We start from the raw sequence: 26,763 nt of genomic DNA on the forward strand, positions 1-26,763 counted from the left end.
CAGATGTCTTCATAGTATCAGTCATCAGAGCTGCTGTAGCTGCTCACTTCCCATTCCTTTCTTTTTCACCCTTAAGGTATAAAATCTAGTTTCAGCATAACAAAAATAAATACTCTCTGAGCCTGAGACCAAGCAGGCAAACACCTAAAGTAGTTCACTGGAGCTGAGACCTCTTGTGTAAGGACGGATGCGTGAGGTGTGCTGTGGTAATACTGTAGACAAGCAATAACAAGCAATTTACACAATCTGTGTTTGGTTCTGAACCAGCCTGTTGCATAAACCTCAACATTGTACAGTCTAGCTAACATGCTGAGACAAGCCTTTTGTTTTTACACTGAATTCCTACACAGACATAATGGTCATAGTCAACATGTAATAAGCAGGAAGTGGGTATTTTTCTCTAAAAATGTATCACATGAATCTCGTTAAAGAGCTAGCTGGCATTTTTGAAAACACTTATTTCCTCTCTTGGAAATAACTGGCATGGTAAATAAGCAACACAACCCACCTATCGCCACTTCTGGTTAGCATTTTAAATCTCTTTTGTTTTCGCAGTAACACTTCGCAGTTTGTACTGATAAAAAACAAAATGTTAAACTATTTAAGACGTATTGTTTGCAAGCTCGAGGCATATGTTGGGGACGTAGCAAATGGGCTAAATAATGATGTGTGTAAAACAAAAACAGATGTAGCGAGTAGCACAAAAAAAATAATGAGATTGGACGCAGCTCCGCCGTCGGCTCATTAAGAAACTCAAGCCTCTGCCACCATCTGACCCTCTCCAGCTCAAACTGCTAGGATGCGAGCTACAGAGGGGATTTTCTAATTTCATGCTCCTCTTCCCATTTTAGGGAATTAAACTCAAATTTCTCAAGGCAGCAAACAACTTAACACGAGCGACTTAACATTAATTTAACCTCAATCGCACAGTGAGTAAAAACTGAACCCAGATGTAAAAGTCAAAACGGTGCTCCAACCACGCTGGACTGAAAAAAGCAACTAGTGTGCCGAATAAGTACTAAAACTACTGGGCAAACTTTCCCTCAATCCCCTCCGAGTAAATCAAAAAGGCATAGCGGATTAGAGCACTGTCGCAAAGCTCCTATTGACCTAGAAGTATGTGTGTTCCTCGCAACTAAATTAGGAAGCACTTGTGTATTTTATTATGTGTGTCTGTGCGTAAGAGCGATTAAGCACCAATCATATCAGTGCACCTAATCCCTTTACATGGACCTTCATATTTGAGAGTGAAAGCTCGACATCCATCTCAGTGGAAGATCCTCATGGAAACATCTATGCATCCAAGTGTTAATGTATGGATGAAGCACAGACGGGCAGGTGGGATGTGAAGGAGGAGGACAGACAGACAGAAAGAAAGAAAGAAAGAATGAAAGAAAGAAAGAGTGTGTGGACATGAAGAAGACTTTAAGGGAGGAAAGACTGGAGGCAAGATAGAGGACTGTCTTCAAGAATCAGATTCGGGGAAGAAAACTTGCAGCTCAGTCAAATCCTCAGCCACCACCCGACCAGCAACATTAAGCCTTGATCGTCTTTTGGTGACACACACACACACACACACACACACACGCACACACACACACACACACACACACACACACACATACAGAGGCTATGCTTTGAAATCAGAATCTCCACTGGGCACAAATTCATCTGGAAATGATTTTGCCAGGTACATAGCGTTGGCAGAAGTTGGTAAACCTCATCTTATCTCCCATAAGCAGATGTGTGTGTTCCAAAATACTTCATATCAATCTCATACGGCCCGACACAGTGACATGTTGTGTGTGTACGCGCGTGCGTGCGTGTGTGAGCTTGGGAGTCACAGTCAAAAAACCTATGTGACTACGCATCAGTCAGCTCTCATTTCCCAACCCAGCATCCACCAAAGCCTCTTACACAGACCACAGCACATTATAAAACCCCTTCATACACACACACACACACACACACACACTCATCAAAAATCACATATCGTATTTCTTTTATCTTGATTGTGCCCTCATGGCCTGGAAGGTCTGTCTCTCTCACACACACACATACACATACGCACACCAATACACGGACCAAGCACTCGAGCAGACGGACCATCAGGAACACATTTCCATATCAGTCGCTCACTCTGTCCCTGGGTTCCTGCACTTGGGCCCTCATTTCTCTTTTTTCTCTATTCAACTACAAATAATGAATAGAAATAAACACATGGAAGGAGGGCAGGACAAGATGCAAAAGTTTTTCAAATAAACTTGTGGATTTTTTGTTTTCTAACATCAAGAGAGTTGATGTTTGTTTTTCGGTGCTTCTTTGTCTCTTTAGCAGATGCTCAAGATGTCCTGGTGTATACAGTACTCATAATTAGTTAGGGATATTGGAATTTTATGTGTTTCACTTGATTGTTTATTCATTGACATGTGTGTATTTTTATTTTGTGAATATTTTTGGTCCCCAAAAATAATGCGACACATTTCGTCTGACTTTTATTGCATATGCCTGCACGTGCATATACGCACCCATATTACTTCAATTATTATTGAATTATTTAGTGTTGACTCACCTCTCAACATTAGATGAGACAGGAAGGAGTTTCATAGTGTGTTTAACAAAAGTCTTTTTGAGGTATGGAGTGACTCATCTTGCCAATAAACAATCTTTGGCTTTCTGCTTGATTGATGGTCCTCGCGCCACTGAGAGACAGGCTGCGCGTGACCACTTACTGAACGTTACAGGTAGTTAGCCTGCTGTTAGCACTAGCTGGCGTCAGGAAGGAAACAGCTAGGTTAGCTTTGTCCGTAGCTTGTCAAAACTTTCTTTTTAGATACCTCCAAGAATATTCCCTATTCACTAGCGTTATTTTATACACCACTAGCTAAAGTTATTCCAGCAGAAGCTAATTGAGGAGGAGGGAATAAGCTAAGGTAAGCTACAAGCTAATGGTAGCTACAATGTAACTCCGGTTAGCTAAAGTCAGCTAAAAATGAAAATAACAGAGCTAATTCAACTGACTTTATCTGATCTGACTGCATGTATGTATACATGTAGGCTACATAAGTTAGTATTTAGCTTTTGAAAGCCATAGAGGTAGTGTTACGTTAGCTAATAGCTAAAATTTCTTGCCACGCAGTCTCTTGTCAATTATGCATGCTTTTAACTTTAACTGAACTTGACTCTGATGCTGGTGGATAAACCTAGCATTCACATACGTGCCTTAACTGTAAGGGAGATTTAGAAAATTCAGTAGTTTACAGGTACTGCTTTATGATGTATTTATGCCAGTGAAGAAATCCAGCAGATTATGTTTAAGGATAATTGTGGGCATCAGCAGGCCAGTATGACTGTGTGTGCATGTGTGTTTAAACATTGACTGGTGTGGTAAACAGAAGTTAAATTGTTTTGCTGTTGGACTGAAACTGATGGATTTTGTTCATGTTTACACAGAGAGAGGTCTGAGAGATGATGCAAGATCAAAGTTGTGACGGGGAAAGATGTGTGATCTGGGTGGTGAGGAGGACAGAATTATGCTTAGAAGAGGCGATCTGAGTCAGAGACAGATGAGAAGGGCAGAAGATCAAACAGCACACTCACTTTCACACAATATGCCCTTTATTGCCGGTAAAATAGGCCTTCTCTGTGAAGATCAGAACAGAGCAGGGTTTCAGGACAGTGGATTTAAGTACTCGGATGATGAAGAGCGCTCAGAGCTCAGCTTTCGATCGGAGGGGATTAGTTCTGTCAATGGCTTCTGCTCTGATAAGAGTAGTCCAAGCCTTCAGGTGTTTTCCATAGGGCGTGTTGTTATTTCTGCTTGTACTTCAAGTTTAAATCTTGTCTGATATGGTTCTGTTGGTGCCTCAGTGTCTTAGTGTGATTGTGGGCATCGGCAGGCTAGTATGACTGTGTGTGTATGTGTGTGTTAAACATTGAGACAGACAAGTGATGTAAGGCAGGCCCGTTGGCAGATTTATGGCAACATGATGACAGGAAGCAGAAATATTCCATTCACCGTTAAATTAATTCACCACTCAAATACGAAGGGGAATTTGTAAACAAAATTGTCCTCTGTAAGTCCTCTGCAATGCAGTACCCAAACCTTGGACTCAGAGCTAGAATATTTAGCTAAATATACACAAATGGTTAAGGTATTGTATAGAGATCAAAGGTATTGATATATATGCTGTATTCAGGTCTGCAGCTATGATAATGTCCGCTATGAAAAAGCCCCCAAAACCTGTATCATTGTCTTGTGTAGGCTAATCTGGCATCTTGTTTCGTGTTTCAGCTTTTTCCTCACACTCAGTGGTCCTTTCTGTTCTCGCCCACTGAGGTGTGGAAATGAAATGACTAATTGTACTAATATGTGACAGAATAGAGGGTCATTCGTTTTGCTAAATGAGGGGTTTCCCTCCAGTAATGATGATGTGAGTGATCAGACACAAAAAGACTGAGAATGACAGGGTTTCAGATGGTGTGATTGACTCTGTGAAGCGTGACGGGTTTTCCCCTCTCTATCTCTCTGGCCACATCCTCCATGAGGGACCCTTGCTGTTTTACACTGACACAGACGGGCCCTTTCCATCTGATGACGCTTGTGTAGCTGTTAAAAGGAAAAAAGCGATGCAATTTTCCCCCGATACATATTGATGAGGTAAAGGGTTTTACTTCATCACTCTTTGTGGTGAAAACTTCTGTAGCTTATACTTCCTTTAAACATTTTAACTCCAGAACTGCTCTGCTTCTGGCAGTTCAGCCTTTTGCCACTTTATGGTTATTTGCCATCCAAATGATGTCACACATGGACATGGACAAGTTGCACTCAGTGTGTGTTAAAGAGGCACTTAGCTAAGACTCTGCACTTTTTTTAAACACCGTTTCATCTCAGTTCATGTCAAATTTTGTGAATCTGACAGATAAATGCATAATTCCTTTTAGGGGTTCTTTGTATTCTTCAGTTACTTCAGTATAGATATCGATATATCATTAGATGATTGTCTTGCAATGTATTGATTATCTCAGAATTCGCAAAAAAATACCAAACATCTGCTGGTTCCAGTCTCTCAGATGTGAGGGCTTGCTGTTTTTTTCTTTTATATCATTATAAATTAAGTAGATTTGGATTTTGGACTGTTGATCAGATAAAACAATATGGAGATGTCACATTGGTTGCTAGTTGCAGGCAGCCATATTAACATTGAAACAATACTATTAGTAACTACAGTGCTTTGCATATGCTCCATTTTATCCGTCTTGTTTTTACTTTGCGGTGCTGTAATGACCCATTTTTCCACAAGAATCATCAGAGTTTCTGTGATAGTCTAATCATTGCATCATGACTGCATGAGGCTCTTTTTAAGTGGACTTTTGACAGCCCTACTGCAAGTTGGCTGTCAAAGTTAGGTGCAATGTCATTAATAGATCAGAGGGCTGTAAGTAATGATAAACAAGTTAACAGTCTTTATTCATTCACCAGAAAGCGAGGACATTCTGTGCACAATAAACTCTTACAACATTTGTCCACTTCAGGGAGAATTTGTTCCTCAGGAAACTATGTTGTCTACTTTACATATGCCTTACAGCAGAGTTCCACTTTCTGGCCTCCAAATTGATTCTCATTTTTCAGCCATTTTCACATTAGGCTCCTCAGAAGTCAGGGAAAGACACTGAGTTATGTGATAACCGGCCCATTTATAACCTAGATTCTTACATAATAGTCCATGTTTATCAAAGCCTCTTTATTCATGTTCTATTTACAGTGGTGCTCAACGCTTGTGTTTATGAGCACAGCTTAAGTTCTTTAATGTTGTTCACTCCATGAGCTGATTACCGTTACAGGGCAATGGTTTGTTATTATGTCTATATTTTTTGCTAATTTTGGTCGTTACTGGTTTTCCTCCTCTTGGCTTTCACTTTTGATAGATGTGCACATGAGAACATTTATTTGGGATTACATTTTTCCTTAAAAACATTTGTTATGCTTTTCTCTAATTTCTTTGTCATTGAACACTTGTATTTTGTGTGTGCTGTTTTCAGATGTCCGTGGACAACAGAAAGAGGCCAGCAGGTTCCTCCAACTCTGGGAACTTGGTTTACTGGTCCTCCTCATTTCCGCGGCAACCAGCAAGGGTCCTGATCGTGGAGGCACTGCCACCCTGGTGGTCAGAGACCTGTGCGGTGTTCTGTGATGCTCTGGATAACTTCCTGTCTCTGGCCTGTAGTCTGGATGGACCCTGTAGGATCCCACTACTCAGTCTGTATGCCATCAGCAGGCAGCAGGAATGTCTACTGCCATTTGTGGTAAGAAAGATGAAGGAGAAGTAGTTTGAAGATCCATTATTGGTTTGTCATGTTCTTCATCTCACCCAGCTTCACTTTATTGTTTTCTATCATCCAGGAGATCTCTCACTAGTATTCCTTTTTCTTCTCTGTCCATCTCGATTTTCAGCAGGTTCGTGCTAACCTGGCCAGGCTGCGTTCCTGCGTCGAGGAGCTGAGGTCTATTCCAGGTGAAGGTTGTATCAGAGGAGCAGCCAGAGTAGGTGAGCTGCTGCGACAGGCGGTGCTGGACAGTCTGCAACAGTATAAACAGTACATCAGACATACCTGTACAGGAAACCAGGCCGGCAATAACACATCTGTGGAGGTGAGCATAGATAGACCCTTAATATGCACAACCAGCACAACAAGAAATTGAATCAAAATGTGTGGACCTCACTGCTCGTACAGACTTTGTGAGTGCTGATGGCTGTCCAAACCCATAATTCATCAGGTACCCACTTGGCTCTCTTTAGATCTCCAGCGAGTGTGCTTATGGGTGCACACTACAGGTACACACAAGACTTCAAGTCCACGTGGGCTCAATTCCCAAGTCAAGATGGTGGACACTTGGATTCAGCCATGGTCTGATCACTTAATGTTACAGACTTTACTTCAGTATCACGTCTGTACCAGTAGCTTTCAAAAGTGGAGATGCTGGGGATTGAACCCAGGACCTCATACATGCAAAGCATGCGCTCTACCACTGAGCTACATCCCCTTGAAACAATTGCACACACTTGCACACCTCTAACTGTATGACAGAGTTGGGCGGGTGCCCACAATAGACCAGCTCATTTTGAGAACTTGATTTACATGTGAAAACAACATGTTGGTGTTTTATAAAGATCTCTATCCATATGGTAACATCTAAACAATGAAAAAATGGTCAAGTCTTTCAATTCAATTCCAGTTGGAAAAACAACAAAACTGAGCATCATCTGCTAAGATCTGGGAAGATGTAGATACACCCGGTTACTCTGCTGAGTCTCAGCTCATTGCACGTCTTTTCTGGCCTCTCCTGCTCTGTCGTCATCTTTGCTGTCTTTTAATTCAGCTGCATCCACAATTTAGATGTTTTCAATGTAGTCCACTGAAGAAGGGTTGAATGATTACCATGATTTGAACAGAGCCCCTAAATACTACCGGGAAAAGATTAACATCATCTGTCCTCCATTTTGAAGACCACATGGAGAGAAAATTGGGAGCCAACTTAGATTAGTATTGTTAGCGTACTAGTCGATTTATGTTATTGTGACAAAGCCTTACATTTATTCATGATGCAGTGTTTTAACAATTATCATTGTACGGCACTGTACATGTGAAGCGGTTGTAGCACAGTACCATAAGAAATGGAGATGCTGGGGATTGAACCCAGGACCTCATACATGCGAAGCATGCGCTCTACCACTGAGCTACATCCCCTTGTCTGTTTGATTGTGAAGTCAATTCCACAAAATATTTGTCTGTTTCTGTCCCTACAGCTCCAATATGAAGGAGCATATCGTCAGCTGCTGACTAGCTGGGACTGAATAGACCCCTTTGATGTTCAAACTTTGTACTTCATGTAGGGAAGAGGCTCCACTTATATTTGATAAATGAGCTCTCTTCATGTCCAATTCAGTGTATTTAGCAGCTGCAAACCATATTGAATTGGGATTCTAATTAGCATTTTTAACATCTTAAAAAATCTTTGTTAACAGTTCCTCTTAGTGGCTGAGAACTCTTGACGTCTTATATCAGCCACTCCGCTTAAAACCAGCTTGTGTACATTTGAAATGCTGCAAATGGGCTCTATTCATCTGCTGATGAGCCATCTGTAAAGCATCAGCTCTCAGTACCTTCCTGCTAGAATATCCAATCAGCTATCACATTCAAATTGGCAAACCCTTCAAGTACAGAAACCATTTCTGAGCTACATTTGCATTTGTTCAGTGTTGGGTAAAATAGTTTGAAGGCCAATCCTGGTCTAAGTTGTTTCAACTTGCTGATTTACATCACTTCATTGTGGTTCTAGTGGATGTAGTTGTTGACATCGATTTAAGACCATAGCTTTGACATTTAATAGAACTATTAATGCCTATTTATGTTATGTAATTCAATGCCAGCTCGGGGCAAATTTTCAGTACATGTTCCAGGTTCAAAACTTCGGACACAAATACAGCTTTTGTGTGGGGCAACAGGAATATTATCTGACATTACTGAAATCGTCTCATTTGTTAGATTTAAACGCAGACCATTTGGGGAGCCAACTGAGAAATGAGCCAGTCACTGTCCTTCTTGTTAAATTTGAACATAATGTCCTCCGGGTACAAGGCTCTGAGTTGTTGATGAGGATTTCTCAAATCCAACCAGCTTTATTAAGAAGCTCTGGGCAGATGATTACACTAAGAGTCACTGTTTCCGACAGAAGCAGATATGAATAGCACTATTACACGGCCGAGGGACACTAAGCAGAGACACGGCCCTGTGCATGTGTGTCTGTGTGTGTGTTGCTGTTCCACTAATGCAATACATGTTTTCATTTATATAGGTTTCTAGCATTGATGATGTGCTTCAGGCCTCTACATATGGCCAAACAGCAGGAAGCAGAGAGCAGACCCCATTAATAAACCCATTATAGTCTTCATTTACTGCTACTGTTAATGTGATTCAGTAGGGTGCTCAACATCAGTCTAACATTAGTTTATCTGTGTTCACCCCATTACAACATGTAAATGCAACAGAAAAATAATTTAATCTCTGTCCATCATCACATATAGTGATCACTTAAGAAGTTGTATTTTGCGTAAATCTTCTAATCTTAATTAAAAAATAATGGATAAGTAAAAAATACATTTTACAGTGCATTAACAGTCGTTTTGTTCTCACGGGATGCAATAACGTGTGAGATAATGATAGCTCAGTTACAGGAAACATTAAAATTACACATCATAAGGCAAGAGGGTAGTCAAAGCTGCATTTTTTTCTCAGGAAACATAGTGTTCATAGTATGTGTAAGTGTAGAGTTGTGTCATTACAACATAAGGCATGCCACTTTTCTGTTAGGGTGGGAACTTGCTTCACTGGGACAGGGACAGTCATTCTGACATCATGTGTTTAATTTAGTAACAGTAATTTACAGCATATCATGTCCCCAAACTACAAGAGAAACACAACAGTCACACACAAAGAATGCTTTGCTGTGGTGTTGTTGTGGCCTGTTCTTTTGAAGATATGACAACTTTAAACAGAACTTGATCTTTTGTAATGCCCGCAAATCAGAAGTGATCTTTTGGGAAAGAGTTGTGGGATGGAACATCTATGTGACTTAAAGGGATATTTCAAATGTTCAAACGTTTTGTGCAGTTTAATGTAACTACTCTACCGACTGTGTCCAAATTTCAAATGAAATTTTGTGTGCACTTTTCAATGCATTTTGTATGTTTCAACAGAACAGAGTTGCGCAACCACTTATGAAGCGTTATAGCTTGTTTTAAGTGTTGTAACAGCCCTAATGACAAGGGACGAGCGAGATGAGACACGATTTGATGTTGGATTTTATAAGTTGTTTAACCATTCAACAAGCACCATATTTTACACATACTGACACCTTTACATGTGCCTATTGGGCCCAGCAGTTTGGCTTTAATGGTTGAGTTAAGAGGTGCTCTTTCTCTTCCTTTAACTGATTCTATCTATTTCGGTGTAAAATATTTCTTACTTGAGCCCTTTTATCTTCCAGGTCTAATGAGGCGTTTTTCTTTATATTCACAGGTTACTGTGGTGACCAGCCAGCTGGGGCGTGGTGTTGTTCGCCAGTTGGAGATGGGGCTCAAAGATGCTGACCTGGTGTCACTGAAGCGGCTCCTGGTGGTACAGATTTATAGTGCAGCAGAATGGAGCCAAGACAACCCGTCACCTGAGGCAACGCACACTGAGACTGAAGGTAGGAAATCTTCAGACACAAAAACACACTGGATCACACAGTAGCACATGTACTGTTCATGCGAGGTTGGTAAAAACAAACACACTCACACTGCATTTATATACTGCAGTGCATGTGGCTGTGACTAAGCAAACACTAGCATTAACAAAACTACTTTATTTTTCTGCTATCTATTTCCTCCCCCTCACTTTGCACATGCTCTTCCCCTGTGCTTTCTTAATCTTTTTCAGTTCAGTTGTGTAGTGTTGACCCATTTATCACGCTGCATTTTTTGCCACATATCCACAGTCAACACATTCTAGACACATGTCACAATTCCCACAACCTGGCTACAATCCAAACATTTACCAGTCCTTGCAGAGAGACTAATTTCATAATGACATGTCATTCTTTGTAATTACATGAAGGTTCAAGTGGTGTGGTCTGAGTAAGTAGAGAGTGCAGTGAGGATGGGATATAAATGAACGGGAGAAAAAGAGGAGACAGAGAAGGAAAACATACAGGGAGGAGGGAGGGGAGACAAAATGAGAGCAAGTGTAAGTCTTTCCTGTAAAAATATTTATGCGCCGTTTGAAATATTTATTCCGTGATTTTAAACCACTAAGTGTATCAGTTGAGTAACTGACTGCAACTTAGTTTTCTCAGAAGTGCATGAGATGTTGGAAACATGATACTAATGATGTTGAGAGTTTGAGCTCACCTGACACAGTTATGTCAGTTATGCAGTCCTGCCAGGGTTGTAGCTTGGCCCCCTTTCTGTTATTTTTACATAATATTAAAGTGAAATATTATGGATTTGTCCCAGTTCTCCTTAATTAAACCTTTCCCTTGTTCCCCCTGGAGCCAGTCTTGGTTTGCATTGGCCTTTCAATAACAGAGCTACCTGGGTGTTGTAAAATAAATCCCATACTTTGTAGTGTTAAACTAAGGTGGATGTCTAGTTTCTTTGTTGTCAGCCAAACTAAATATAGAGAATATAGATTAAGAATGACCACATCGGTGTGGAAGATGTGTTTGTGTTGTTTAAAAGCTGATGACTTCCAGTTTAATGTTGCTTTACCATCCTTTTGTGTCTCACCCTGGGGCCCCTCAAGGAAAGTCTTAGGGGCCACCAGATAATTCCAGGAGTAAGAAAGAAAAGAAAATCTCCAATTTGTGAAATAGTGGACGTTTAAAATTGTTTCAAATGAAACCATCCTCAAATAAAAAAATAACTTTAGTTTCAAAGGTGCATAAGGCAATTCTGGAGAAAGAAAGTATGTTTTGGAGTCTCGTTCCCAAGTGGTTCCCAAACCAATCTTACACCAACCTAAAGCTTCAATATTTAGGTGGGTGGGAATGAGCCTCAACAAACAAATACCTTTTTCCAGAATTGCCGACTGCATCTTTAACTGCTGTAATGATAGGTTACAAGCAGACTTTGCATCATTTAAGGGGTCGCAAGCCTAAAAGGTAGGCTATTGGCTAGATGTTTTGGGGATCCTTTAATGCAAAGAGCAGTGCAGGAAATTTATTTGGTTGGAAATGCAGTCACAATGAGAAGAAAGTGTGATGAGCTTATTGTGTGTGTATATTTATTTAGTCCGACAGTAAAAAAGTATAGAAGAAAATCTACAGGAATCATGAGGTACATGTCCCTGCTCCACCTCCTCTGGTGCAAATTCCTCTTTTGTATTCATTGATTAATAATAGTGATGCTTATTCCTGTCACTTTCCAGTGTCAAATGATAAAGCAGTGCCACTGAAAAAAGTAATATTTGGAATGGAGCCTTGGAGACATGGTTATGTAGTTACCACAGTTTGATGACAGTGAGGCCAGAAATTTTATAGCTGCTGTTATGCCACTGGGACGAGATCACTTGTCCGCAGTGTCTCCAAGTGTTTACAGCAACGAGAAACATAATTGTCACTTGAACTCTCTGATACATCGGCCTACACCCTCTTAATTATGTCAGCACCCGTGGTGCTGCTAGACCGCTGATGTTCCACATAAAGCTGTTTCATTAGAACTGGTTCTTTCCACAGTGGAGAAAACATGAAAACATCTTCGTACACAGTGTTATTGATGGCACAAACCATGTTATTGATTGGTGTTTTTCTGCCTTTTGTGTAACAGAATTGTCAGTTTGAATATGCATCTTAGTTAGTTTTCTACTTTTTCTCATAAGTACAAAATGTTTTGACCCAAAAACTTGACATAATAGAAAATACTCAGTAGTTTTTAATCTTCCCTTTTCTTTGTTTGCTGCAACCAATTGGCCACATTAATACACACAGTGTAACCTGTGGAAGTTGCTTGTCTTTAAAAAGTCACAGAACAACCAGACCTTAAGATAACTCCTTGAAAATATGAGACCACACAGTCTTTTTGCTTGAAAACAAGCATACTTTTTATGATATTTCAGACTCTGCAATTGCTCACAGTTAAACCACAAACATTTTGGATGAAGTTCTGTAAGAATCGGCCAACGGAGAAAAGGGAATGGGGTCAGTACTGCATCCAAGAGCTACGTTGACCTCAGAGATCATCTGGCTGGAAACTGAAGCTGGCTTAAATCAAAGATAAGAAGTTTAACTGTCTAGCCAGTATGATTTCAGACTTACTGAATACCAGTATTGGTCCTGAAATTGTGTTTAAATGTCACACACTTAATGAAAGTTTGACCGGGTGTTTTTATTGTATTAAACAAAGATTTCAGATACCTGCTGTTTAAGGTGTAACCCACAGACCTGCTCAGAAATTACAGTATACAGGGAGATACTTTTGTTTGACTTTGAATTTCCATTTATTAGTCAAATTTCTATTTCCTTTATCATTTATCAAGTTTATTATCATGTACACAACCCTGAGGGAGTTTGTAGCAGAACTTTGTTGATCAGCAGTGGGATGTAATGGCTCATTGACCCATCATTTCAATTCGTAAAGCAATTTATGTTTTGAAAAGGGATGTGTGACTAATATACCAAGCCTAATACGCTAACATTTAGCAAGCAGTGTTTATTTAGGGAATACTCCAGGATCTGGGTGCGTTGTGGAATCTTAATCATGTCCGTGTGTTTAAGATGCTGGGTGGGAATACTGTGAGAGAGAGAGAGGTTGAAGGAAATATGTCTCACTTAACCCCAGACTATTTATTTTAGCTGTGTTCGTGTGTGTGTGTGTGTGTGTGTGTGTGTGTGTGTGTGTGTGTGTGTGTGTGTGTGTGTGCGTGCGTGCGTGTGCGTGTGTGTCAGTCAGTCAGTCCATGGAGTGCAGTATATTATAAGTAGTGGGTGGAGTATCCATTTTTGTACCAAAGGGAGACTTGGAGCAAAAGCCATAACTAATGTTTTCATTCTCTTTTGTCTCTCATCTTTGCCACTCACTTATCTAATGGCAAGAAAGAGGGTCACAACTCTTTTCTAGAATAAAGAATGGTTGTTACATAACTGTATGTGTGTGTGTGTGTGTTTGTGTGTGTGTGTGTGTGTGTGTGTGTGTGTGTGTGTGTGTGTGTGTGTGTGTGTGTGTGTGTGTGTGTCTGTGTGTGTGTGTCTGTGTGTGTGTGTCTGTGTGTGTCTCTGTGTGTGTGTAAGGCAAGTAAAATAGGAACAAATGTGCACACAGTACAGTGCAGCAACTTGATAGAAACATCAGTAAGAGGACAGTTATGCAGATGCCTCATTTTTCAAAAAGCTGAGAGTTGTTTTGCTCAAACTGCTTGTGTGTGTGTGTGTGATTGAGTGAGATGCAGCATATTTTATAATGACCGGCAACATTGCTGTGAGGTCTCATAAGTGTATCTTTGTGAGAACCAATGTGAGTTTTACACCCTGGTATTGAGGACATTATTGTAATCGTTCCGCAAAGTGCTTTTTAACCGTAAGACTTGGTTTTATGGTTATGGTCAGAATAGGGTTGAGGTTAAGAGTGTAGTTGTGATGATTAAGGTTAGGTGTGAGGTAGTGCTTTGGGTCAATGAGGGATCTCCCAAGTATAAAAGCACTAACGTGTCTAAGTGTTTAAAGGCCAACGCCTTGATAAGCATCCTGTTTTTGTTGAAACTCAACCAGTGTATCCTTGAATCCCCTGCCTGTTGTATAATTGTACAGTCGAGCACCAGGGAGCAGATAGAGAAATGGGTCACAGAGCGAGAGGAGCAGAGTGAGACAGAGACAGAGGTGATTATTGCACCGGTGGTTTGGGGTTTGCTTCCTCACAGTTGAACAGCCAAGCTGTTGACTGGAAGAGATTCAACAAGTTGTCCCACACAGGATGCAGCAGTACCTTAGGGACAGTCAGCAACAAATAACTACTCACTCCAGTTGTTTAGATTCATAGGAGAAAAATGTAATTGCATTGTTTTTCTTAAGATATAAAGTTGTGTTGAAATGAAACAAATTAATTATGTAAGTAATGCAACTCTGTTGCAGATGTTTGACAGTTTGATGTATACTTGGGGGGGTGGGGGGCACATATTTTTTTGAGGGTTGACACCCTGTATTTAGTGTCTTTTGAACCCTCAGCGTGTTCTGTTGATGCAATTATTTAAATGTAGTCAAGTCACAGCTGTTGGCTTTACAGCCATCACTTTAAAGAACGCTCAGACCTCAATGACAAGAAGAGACGAAAGTAGAGGCGATGGAGTGGATGCAGACGAGAGAGGGGCGAAGGGAACAATGCTTGTCTTTTCGCAGACAAAATCATTGTGTTGGAGCAGAGGGATAGAGAGTAAGATAAAATCAAAGACAAGCTGATAAAGGGTTTATTACAAAATAAATAGTAGATCAAAGTGATAGAGGAGAAGATGAGACAGGGACTGTGACAGATAGGTGTTGATAACAGTGTCAGTAGGTAGGCAGATGTCCTCTGGACCAGTGCGAGATTGAGGCCAAGTCAATGGGTTTACATTACCTGAGGCTGCCTGTAGTGCTGGCACTAACCCAAATATGTGTTTAGCTGCCAGACGTTATGTTTTTGTGTGTGTGTGGGTGTGTCTATGTGTGTGTCCTTACCAGTCAGTGAAATATTGCCCCATCTGTGCTGTAACTTTGCTCTGGGAGAGCCTGTCTCCAAACTGCCAAAAAGTTGCCAACAAAACAAGTCTTCAACCAATCACATTTGGAAATATGTAAAGTTGCGAAGAGGATACATGGGTAGAGGTGACACTGAAACTGAACTTGTATTTGATAATTATTCAGTGCAATTCTGTGGTTTTTCAGTGAGAGATTTAGGAACTAGACTGCAGACTGGAGCCTTTGCTAACAGTGACAATCAGGGATTAACATCTCTAATGTTTATGGGCCCAATTCAGGACAGGTTTGATGTGTTTTTAGTGCTGGATTCAGACTTCACTATTTCTATTTCCAATAATACCCCAATCCGACAGACATCATGTGCTGGGAATGGAAACGGACATTTATTATGACATTCTTTTCACTCCTTGCAATGACAGGGCAGTCACGATTTTAAATTAAATTATCAAAATCAAAAGCAGGATCTGCAATTCTTTGGTAGTTTTTTCTCTCTACTCCCACCTACTTGAAGGCACCCCAAGTGGGAAAAAAAACAAAGGCGATCGACCAACTGGTACTGGAGGTAATTCTGAGAGCGTCCTTCATTTGTTTTCGAAGAGGGTTTACTCATTTGGGACATCAATCAACATTGCAAAAGATACTTTATTGATTTGTTTGAGAAGATCGTTTTCTCTTGACAGATTTGAGAAACCAAACTTTTTATTAAACTGAATTTTTATTTTTTGTTTATTGTTGAAACCCAGAAGGGGGGCATTTTTTGAACTTCAAATTCTTTATTTTTTGTGAATAATATTTGAACCTGCCTAATTCCAACCTGCAAAAACACACCAGGAGGAAACCCCCATCCTTTAAAAAAATAATTTGAGAATGTAAATGGTAGTTGACAGGGCTTAAAAAACAATCATCTATTGATCCTTACAAATGTAGATGCAACAGTCTAACAATGGCTTAGCTGTCAGTGCTGAAAAAAAAAGTTCAAATCTAATTGTGACCTTAAAATCAAAAGTCAAATCCAATTGGGGTTTGGAGAATTGCGGTATCCCCAATCAGGGTGCATGTGAGAGAGTTTTTACGTTTCATGACATGTTCCAGTCATTGACCAATAGGAACACAGAGCACTCTTGCACAACTGTAAACATGGCAACTCAAAAGAGAAATGTTGTGGGTGCTGCAAGGTGGATCATTGTAACAGGAAAGGTTAACGTCATTCCCTTGCACTCCTTCTCGGTGACATCACACACATCGTGGCAAGCCATGATTGGTTGAGGACCAACGTTTAGTCTGTCATTTCTCCAAGAATTAATAACTCTTTATTGCCTATTCTGATACAGTGACTATCGTAACAGACATAAATATTATGAGGTCTGAATCCAGCATAATAGAGTCCACTTCTCCCAGCAAGAATGGGTTAAGAAAAACTCCCTATTATCAGTGTGAATGGAGATGCTGCGGATTGAACCCAGGCGCTCTACCACTGAGCTACATCCCCATTCATTCCTTCAAACAAATGCATCGTATTTTATTAATGAAAACTAATAAATGCACATGTCCCTGATACATCTAAATCTAACCAGTTAACCAGTTAGCTTTTGTTGCTTTTTGACTTAACCCATGTTACTCATAAAATTCAAAGGATGATGTTCAAGTAAAGAGCAGACAACAGGATGATTGAATTTGGTCCACCATTTATTCTGCACGCCAAAGGAAGTTCCTGCCAGACGTAGCAGTTTAATGCTTCACTCCCTCCAGACTAGAGAAATACAAACACTTGTCCAGCTTGCCAAGTCTGTCTGACAGCTCCTGCTTTGTGTGTGTGTATGTGTGTTTTTGATGTGAATACATCACGAAGACATGGAGCATATATTTCTGTCTCCACAAGTCATTATTTAAAGTCTTTGGCACTTGATGTCAATTTCTAAACATGCATAACACCCCAGTGGGTACAATTGTACAATACTAGTTCAATATGTACACACAGTTATGTAAACACACACCAGACAAAACTTATATTTACTCTCGAGGCAGAATCACAAGTTCGAGAAAGAAGCATCTGCTTTGGGAGTAAGATGTGTTATTTTTGCAAAGTCATTGCTATTGCGCTAGAGGACACCCACTGTGACAGGCAGCCAAGCAGATACAGAGACACACCCATGCTCCCGTCTGGAGCAGTTGCAGAGATAGATTACTACAGTCTGACTGTCTCCCGTGAACAGCTGGACCTTTGTCTCCTGAGCTGCATCTCTCTCTCTGTCTCTCTCTGTCTCTGTCTCTCTCTCTCTCTCTCTCTGTCTCTCAAACAAAACAAGACAAGAAAGAAAGTTAGATGGATGAGAATTTGTTCTTCCATTTTTTCAGAAATTCCCCTGAAGGCTTTCTAACTCTTTCTTTTGTTAAACGTTTTTTGGTGAAATTTGACAAATATTTTGTTTACCTGCTTCCCATATCCTGCTACCCTTTAATGTATTTCAACCAATCATCCAATATTCAGGTTGCTTTTACAGAAGCAAGAAGACTTACAGTTTTAGCTCGCATCGTAAAAATCTAATTTAATCTAATCTAATTTAAGGAGTGCCATCACGCAAAGTTGGAGTGATTTGTGTGTTTGCCTGAAGTATCATATCCAGCAGTGCCTTGATTTGAACAAGATGCTTAAATGTTGTCTTCATACATGTCAAAAGTCTTTGTCCTCATCGTAGCACATTTTTAACTAGATAGATTTTCAGGACGTGGAGAACTTTTGAGCTATATGGCCCTGAAATGCTGTGTTTCTCCATTATATGGCTATAAGTGGAGATGCTGGGGATTGAACCCAGGACCTCATACATGCAAAGCATGCGCTCTACCACTGAGCTACATCCCCTATACATGTCAGATCAAATATCAAGATTTCTGAATTTAAGTATTAAAGAGTTAAAGAGTTTGGGCCTGGCAGCAACTTTATTATTATTATTTTAATGAATTAAAATACTCATTGTTTGTGTAGCTCAGGTTTGGATTTTGCCATCGTACACAGTATTTAGCTGTCTTCAACATGCCAGGTCCTGTTTAATATAAAATGTAAAGGCAAGATAAAATAGATCCAGCTGAAGAAAAGGAGTTGTGCTTGGCATCTCTGAACACCATGTCTGAATTTGAGAGTTAAGCTTTTTAGAATGATAGAGGAGGCATGGATGGCACTTAGTGACTCATGTAATTGCAACAAAAAGTATTAGGTTTTACCTTATGTGCATAGTTTTTTGTATAATGATAACCAATATAAAAGTCCATTTAAGATGCTACTGTAATTAGAAAGGAAGAGAGAGCCTGATGTGTTACCTTGGAAAACATTTGAAGGTTGTGTCTTCCCAGGCATACATCACCAGCAGGGATAGATACTGTAAAATATACTGTATGTTAAGGTTTGTTTATGTTAATCATGTGTGGTTTAATTTCTTTTGCTGTGTGTGGCATTTTTGTTTCTTTTGTAATCCTGTGCAGACAGTGGTTTCATCTGCTGTCCATTCGTCTCAGCTTGATAACAGCTAATAAAACAGCTTTATTTTTAGAAGAAATGTTTATACATACATGATGGCTGCAGGCTGGATTGTCAATTAACACAACCTGAACCTGAAGAGACTATTGAGGAATATCGCAATCTTTGTGTAGGACATGGGCTTGTCCAGTCACACAATGACTTCTTTACAGTATTTCAGGACTGTACTGAGTCGCCCCTGAAGCAGAAACAGCAGCTGATGCTGCATGAATATCGACTTGTTGAAGCAGATCTCTGATTCTATAAATGCTGCGAATATCAGTGAATCACAGTAGGAGTTTGCATATGAATGATTTCACTGCTTAGAAGTAGTTCCAGCATCAAAAATAGACATTTCCACTGAGACACTTCTCTCTGAAAAAATCATCTCCATACCTGACAAACAGTACTGTATGTAGTTTACTTGACTACCATGTTTTTTATATCTGAAGTATCTTTATATTATACTGTGCCACCGTAGACTCGATAAACCACTAATGCTTCACGTCACATTGATTTTGAATTCTTGTAATGGAAAGTGACACCACTGAAAATGTCATCATTTAGTATTTTATTAATGATAGTGGTCTCAGGCAATGATTCAGAAAAGTCCATCCACTGCTGATGTTACACTCACCAAACCTGAGTGGACTAGGTAATTTGCTAACTGGGCTTAGATTTCCATTAGCACTGGAAATAGACTTCCATTCTATGAATGTTAAAATTGAGAGCAACATGCGTACACTTAAATAAATTGGGTCAGTGCCTGTTTATATAAAACACTGCCCTCTCACGGATGGCTGCCTTCAGGCAAACTTACTATTTTTGTAACTTTTCCTGCAGCTGTGTTTCACTGCACTTAGTCAATTTCAAGCACCACTGAGCTACATCCCCATACTGGTGTGTTTTATGAATCAAATTATTATTTCTTCATCTAAGAAATGCAAACTATGACCCCTATTATGAATACAAATGGAGATGCTGGGGATTGAACCCAGGACCTCATACATGCAAAGCATGCGCTCTACCACTGAGCTACATCCCCTACACACAGCTCATGATATACAAGTTTAAAGTTTGTAAAGCTTTGCTTTAATAATTTATTCTGATTCAGAGGGGATTCAGAGGGAATTTAGTTTAGTGGCTCTTCAAAATGTATACCCCATTCTGATTATGTAGGGTTTGTGCATCCTGATTTCTGCACAATATTTAAAAAACTGCAAGCTGTAAAAAGAGCGAATGGTGAGTAACACCTATAGGTTGACACCTATCTGTGGTCACAGAGCTAGTGGTGAACTGCTGCATCTGGTGGACTAATTGTTACCTCAATCACTGCTGTTCTCTTTGCTTTCCCCTGGCAGTTTGCTCAATATTGTACACCATTTTCTTCAATAAAAAGTTATTGAAAATAAAAAATAAAGCTACACAAAGCAATAAAGCTGAGCTAATTTGGTGGCTAACATGACAATAAGTCCAGACAGTTAATTCAAAAGTCATGTTTGTACAAATCTACTCCTGGCTTACAACTGTCTGCAGACCATTGCTGGTGGAACTTATTCCAGCAGTTGATGAAGCAAAACAGCTCTCAAAGGTCAGCAGTGTCGAGATAGCTTGCTATTGGTCAGCAGTGGGAATTCCAAAATGTTATATTATTATTATATAGTCTTTATGAATCCTCAGCTTACAAAATGTAGAAAGTGCAATTTAGCTTCTGTCAAAATGAGCAGGACTGAAAGTAATAGTATTACAAGAGCAAATGTTAAGCAATGAACAGGCTATCTGGTGCATTGAGATAGTAACATACTCTGCTGCACACCTGCCTTTATTTTGAGTGGTTTTGTCCAACTAAAAACAGCCACATACACTTCCCACAACGACACCTGCCTGTCTTTGCTCAGCCACACCAATCACCCCTGTGTTGGTAGCACCACTTGGCAGAGGTGGCTGGCTTTCAGAGGAGAGGAGGGGTGGGGCTAAAACATGGTTCAAGTTCTGAACAACAACAGATATGTGTTGACATAGAACTTTCCCTCACCCTCCACATCACATTTTTAAGTTGGAGTTTACCACTCACCAGGGGACATGGCTGCCCGTGTGTTACCTGTAAAAGCAATATTTTATTTTCTGCCGTCTGCTCATTAATCTCTTGTCGCAATAACTTTTGTCTTTGTTCCCCGTCTCACCACTGACTGTGTTCTCATCTTCAAAAGTAGCTGCTCTAAACTAGTATGTACAACTTATACAACACATCATAAGAAATGTACATGTATGTCATCGGTATATGTGGCTGTGCAAACATTTTGTGTGCCATTGCTGTATGTATACTCTTTCGTTGGTATTTTACATAATATTTAAATCTGTAGGCAAATGTGTGTGGTTGTGCATTTGTGTATTTTTAACCCCCTTCTCTTTTGAATTTGCCTTATAATAAGGTGCAGTATTATGAAAATCCATATGACGCATGCTTCTCAAAACTCACTGTAAATCTTTTCGAACGGCTGCCAAAATCTGTTTCCTCATCACCATATTCTGACAAATATTCATTCAAACAGTTATAGTCTTTTTCACATCCCTTCCCAGCTTTGTCAAAGCGTTTATTTCCTTCAAATACCTAGTTTGCAAATGCTGCTCAAAGTGACAATATAGTCATTCCATCCACACATATTCTGTCCCAAAATCCAGGTTTCAGTTGTCGTTATCCTATTCAAATACCTTCCGCACAGATTGCTTGTGGAGGTTGTGTATTATCCCCTCATTGATCTAGCCTTCACCCTTCCACCCATCTGCTTCACATCAATAACCTCCTTTATTGCTTCTCCAGTTTAGCTCTGAGCTCTGAGGTAAACATTATTCCTCATACACAAGCATACCAACACAAACACACCCAGGCTCCTCAGACAGTGTACTCCTCGTAGAGGTTCACTGCTGTGTGATAGTCAGCACAATGTGAACCATATCTTACCATGCATCAAAAGAGCAAATTATCATCTTCCTCAGAAAAATACATGATAAAAAAGTTTGCGCTCATAACAAAGGATGGAGATGCTGGGGATTGATCCCAGGACCTCATACATGCAAAGCATGCGCTCTACCACTGAGCTACATCCCCTCTTTCAATGGCTTTATATTGCAAGTTTATTCTGGCAGATGGCCGTCTCACCTCTGTGATAAGGAGCTGAAAGGCTGAAATAGAATATCTTTGAATTGTGAAAACTACATTACAGCATTATAGAAATGTCCTTCCAAAATGTTTTACATTTCATCCCGATTTCTAATAATTGAAAAAAATAAGTGACAATTTTTAGCATTTACATGTGGCTTCCAAAGTTACCAGGACTGTAAAAGTAATGTGAATATGTTCAGAACATGTGACTCCCTTCTGTGTGTAATTAATTCAATTAAATTCAACTAGAACTAATTCAACAACTAGTTCATACACTTAAAATGTTACCATTGTAGCCAAAATGTCTTTAAAGATGGTTGTTAATTATGTGTTTGATTGGTGATGTAACTTTTTCACTAAAATTAAAACGATTGTTCCTGAAATCACATGAAAAAAGAGCTTATCTCGAGTGCTATTCTGTTCTTTGCCTGAGACATTTCAGCTAAAGGTAGAAGCCATCTAAAAGCAGACTCATAGCTTGGACAAATAGCTCTTTCAAACTGACACCCCATCAGCGATTCTTGGATCAGTCTCTCAATAGAAAAGGATTATAGCCCATTATATCTCCCCTAATCCTCTCCCTCTGCTTGCAATCTCTCTCTCTCCTCCTTTTCTTCTCCTTCCCAGTCTCTCCTCTCAAACTGTCCACAGTGCTATCTTCAGTGTTTTCCCCTGCAAATTTTTCTTTTCTCTCCCTGTCTGTCGGTCCAGTTTGTGTGAGAGATAAGAAGCTTTTACAAGGGACAGATGACAGTTGATGTGGTTAAGACTCAAAGAATAAAAAGCGTGTTTGTGTGTGTGTGTGTGTGTGTGTGTGTGTGTAGGTGAGAGAGAGCATGTGTGTTTATGTTTATGTAATTGAGCCTGCATGTGTGTTTGTGTCCTTGCTTATTTATTTCTTTGTGATTTTAGACTCTTGTGCATGTGTTTGAGTACAAACATATCTGTAAATCAGCGGATATCTCTAGTCGCACCATTTCACTCTTTGTGTGTGTGTTCGGCGGGGGGCCTTAACAATGTAATCTTCCTGTGTAATTTTTGTTTTTCTTTTAATCATACTCTGTTTCACAGGATCTGTCTTGCTCCATCAAAGCGTAACCGAGAGATGAGAGGACTTTTTCCCCTTTCCTTCTGTTCTCTGTTCAGATACTTAATTACTTTCTCCTCCTCCTCCACCTCCCCTTTCCTCTTCTCCGATGTCTCTTTTCAGGAGGAGCAAGAAAAGAAATTCTCTAGCATGTTTTTGTCTCCAACTGTCTCTCCTTCCTCGTACATTGCAGATCTTCTATGCAGCATCCCATTTCCTCTCGGCTTTTATCTTGTTCTCACTTTATCTCTCTTGTATTACCATAAAGTATGATGTATTAACCTAGATTTATTGTGCTCATTGCCTTCACCACTTGTGATTTATGTTAGGGTTGGTTTGCTTAGATTTAAAGCCCATTTAATAAAAAGCTACTTACATTATTTCATCCATCTAACCAAATCTTGGTTACATTTACTTTAGGCATAAAATGAAGTCATTTTTAGCAGCCTAAAACAAGCTCTGTTGAGTTGGATCAGCAGTTAATGTTACAAAAGTACATGCAGGAAGCATGATGAAACAATACGTACAGTGATGGGAGCCTGTTTCCTGTCAGACTATGCACTCTACGTCAGGTCACAATTGATACGTACATTTTGCCAAGATTGTGGGTGTTTTGTGTTGTGTAATCATATTAACTGTTACACTGCCTGCAGTGCTGTGCTTTTTATATCTTTGCGACTGCCACCTTGAATACGTAATGCTCCTTTTGTTTAGAAGTGTTTTCCTTCTCCTTATTTGCCTCCTTCGGAACACTTAAGCCATTTCCACACCCCACACAGTTGCACTTGGATCAGCATACATCCCACAAATCCATTTTGAGTCGCAAGAATAATGACTCTGAAAATGTATGTCCCTCGAGAGGAGGATTATAATCCACTGGCCCACAGCCAAGAATTATAGCAACGGTAAACCAAGTCGTCATCCTGAATGCTCACAATGAGCCATATTTCTTGTATTACATTACAATAATAATGTGAAACTTCATTGATCCCCAGAGTGACTTCTCCCCAAGCAGAGTTAAGACCTACAGAGCAGAAGCCCTGAAGCTTTTGCAAAGATGCTCTGGCAGAGTGAATGCTTGTGGATGTATTAACTGTGGTCATCTGGACAGTGAAGGACAGTGTCCCTGAAACATGTCCCCAATGAGACCAAATCCTTAATCCGCTCAGCGGAAAAAGCAAGACATAATGTGTTAATGGCTGAGCTTTAAAGGTGCTGGTATGCAGATTTTGCTACTCAGACCAAGCCAGACTAGCTGTTTCCCCAGTATTTATGCTCAGCTAGGCCAAGCTGCAGCATGGCAGATATGAGGCTGGTATTGATTTCCTCATCTAACTCTGTGGCAGATCGAGAAGCAAATTTCCCGGAAATGTCTGTCTAGTCTGACAATAGTCAGACGCCCGTGTGAACATTGCAACAGGTTTTGTTGGATATAATCTCTTGCTCGTGCTGGCTTTTTAAAAAGGACCCTTCCTGATACAGTTTCAGTGTAAGGGATTCACAATCTTCCCTCTGTGTTTAATATTCAGCCATCAGAGTTGGACAAATCAAGAGGTTCATCCGATAGTCTTTTTTTGCATGAATGAGAACTATGTGGTGGAAACTCAACATTGTCTAGTTTAATTTCATTGTAGTGATTTAAAGAAATTCCGATATTTAGATTTGTCGTGATAAATGATCTAGTATGTTACCCTGAGAGTAATTAGAGGATATAATGGATGGTATTTGTGACTCAGTACATCAATCTTTTGCAGTCAACTCCTGTGGGATGTTAATAAACACCATTCCTACATTTTTGTGTAATTGGTTCGGTGTAAAAACTACTTTCCATCTGCCAGACTTTTCCTTCTTAGCTACTATTACCACCACACACCTGCAGTCATTCAACCCAGGGTTGCCCCCTCCCTCAGTCTCTTTCTCTCTGTCTCTTTCATTCAGTTAATTTTCCACCACAGTCAGCTAGTTCACTTTAATGTGTGCTGGGTGAAAGTGCAGAGAGGTGCTCTAGAGGAAACCCCACCCAGACCTGCTGACATGCTCACACACACCCAACTGCAGCTACTGCACAATGTTTGCACAGACAGGAAGCACAGTACACACATAATTTGGCCATAAATTCAATAGCAAGAATGCAACAGAGAAAAAGACAAAATGGTTTTTTTTCTGTTTACGCCATTGCTTTATTCATTTACATGTAAGTATGGTTTAACATGAATGATAATGAAGATGCATGGATTTCAGGAGTACTTGTTTTTCAGCTTTCCACACACACACACAGACACACACGGTGCCAAGGTCAGGCTGTTCACACCTCTGTGTGACGTTAGCAGAGCAACAGGTGGTCGTACAGATGGAGACTGGCATCACTCTTCACACCAGGATATGGAACCTATTAGTCCCACACTGAGAGGTGGCTGGTTGCTCCGCATCATGCACACATACAAAATTTTGTTGATAAAACCCCTCCTAAAATCTAGTTTGTCTGTCAGCATATCTTCATATAAATCTTTTGATCTTTTCTTTTTTACTGTTAAGCCATTTCAGCCCGATTTTTAAAAAGATTACGACAAAACAAATACCGCAAATCTACAGTGCAGTCTGACAAAAAAAGTTTGTAACAGAAAACTTGGACAGAACAAGTTGATGCTTTAATGTAATCGGGTCGGGTTTTCTTGTGGTTGCAGTTTGCAGATACATATTTGCAGAGAGATGTTTCAGTTATCCCTCTGTGGCTCTTTCTTTCTTTCTTTGTGGTTCAGAACAACAGATGGTTGGATGAAAGAAGCGCAAGAAAGTGAGCAGAGAAAGAAGTATAGGGAAAATAAGGGAAGGGCTCGTCTGAGTGGTTCACAGCTATTAAACACCCACAGAGTGATGTTGCTCTTTCTTTTCTCCACTCTCCACCCTCTGACTACCTGCAGCTGTCTTGCCACTATCTTGTTCTGTCAATCATATCCCTCTGCTCTCTTCATCGCCTCGCTCCACACTGAGAAAGGATTGGAGGTTGAAAAATGTATGAAACCCCTTTCAGACAGGCACTCCTTTACAATAATCCTATGGCAATTTAACGTCGGTCTCATGTGTGAATAAACACTGGAGTAATTTACGTAACATTAAATTCATGACAACAAAAACATGATTTTCGTATCTTTTTCAACATGGCACAAGTCTGAATTGCATGTAGTCACATTAACGTTCTATAACCTGCAAAGTCATATCCTGTAAGAACTGGGCTTACAAAGTGATACAGAGATCAATGAGTTTGCAAACCATTTCGGCATCTAAACTTAGTATAGCATTTTAGCATGCTAACATTTGCTAATGGAAATTAACCTGACACACCAGATGTTTTGTTACAGGGAACCATCTGGAGAGGTGCTGGAAACTGTTTGGAAAAGGGCAGGCAGGAAAATACTTGGCAGGTGATTGGATGATTCATCTGTCTAACACCTTTGATCACGGGCTAACTTAAACCAGTCAGATCAACAGTAGGAGAGCATTACCAGACCCTTACCAAAGCTGGTCATTGGAGTAAAAACATATTTTTCACTGAGAAAGCATGTGGCATGACGCTGTAACAGGCTCTATGCTAAGGTCCTGAGGTGCTACCATTGTTGTTGTCAAATGTCGCTTTTATCGCTGGTCTACTCTCGTAGCTGCGGTCTCTAGCTGCCAGTAGTTCCTGAAAGGGTGCTGCTGCTGTGTGTTCAGCCACAAGCACATAGGTCTAAGCT

The 26,763-nt window shown here is 40.1% G+C and overlaps 1 protein-coding gene across 3 annotated transcripts in view; it reads left to right on the top strand.

Moving 5' to 3' along the window:
* The first annotated feature begins 2,698 nt into the window (after positions 1-2,698).
* m1ap (meiosis 1 associated protein) overlaps positions 2,699-26,763 on the top strand; it is a 42,704-nt gene continuing 18,639 nt past the window's right edge. Inside the window, exons 1-5 of one of the 3 annotated variants that reach the window (XM_084345097.1) lie at positions 2,699-2,933; positions 3,454-3,516; positions 6,043-6,306; positions 6,455-6,652; positions 10,081-10,252. In XM_084345097.1, the coding sequence (XP_084201223.1) occupies positions 3,469-3,516; positions 6,043-6,306; positions 6,455-6,652; positions 10,081-10,252 (682 nt within the window). In that variant the 5' untranslated portion in view covers positions 2,699-2,933; positions 3,454-3,468. Of the gene's footprint in view, positions 2,934-3,453; positions 3,517-4,594; positions 4,661-6,042; positions 6,307-6,454; positions 6,653-10,080; positions 10,253-26,763 lie in introns of those variants that run through there. The other 2 variants (XM_084345098.1, XM_084345099.1) reach the window with 2 other exon arrangements.

This window comes from Pagrus pagrus, assembly GCF_965226575.1.
Source record: "Pagrus pagrus genome assembly, chromosome: 22".
Classification (NCBI taxonomy): Eukaryota; Metazoa; Chordata; class Actinopteri; order Spariformes; family Sparidae; genus Pagrus; species Pagrus pagrus.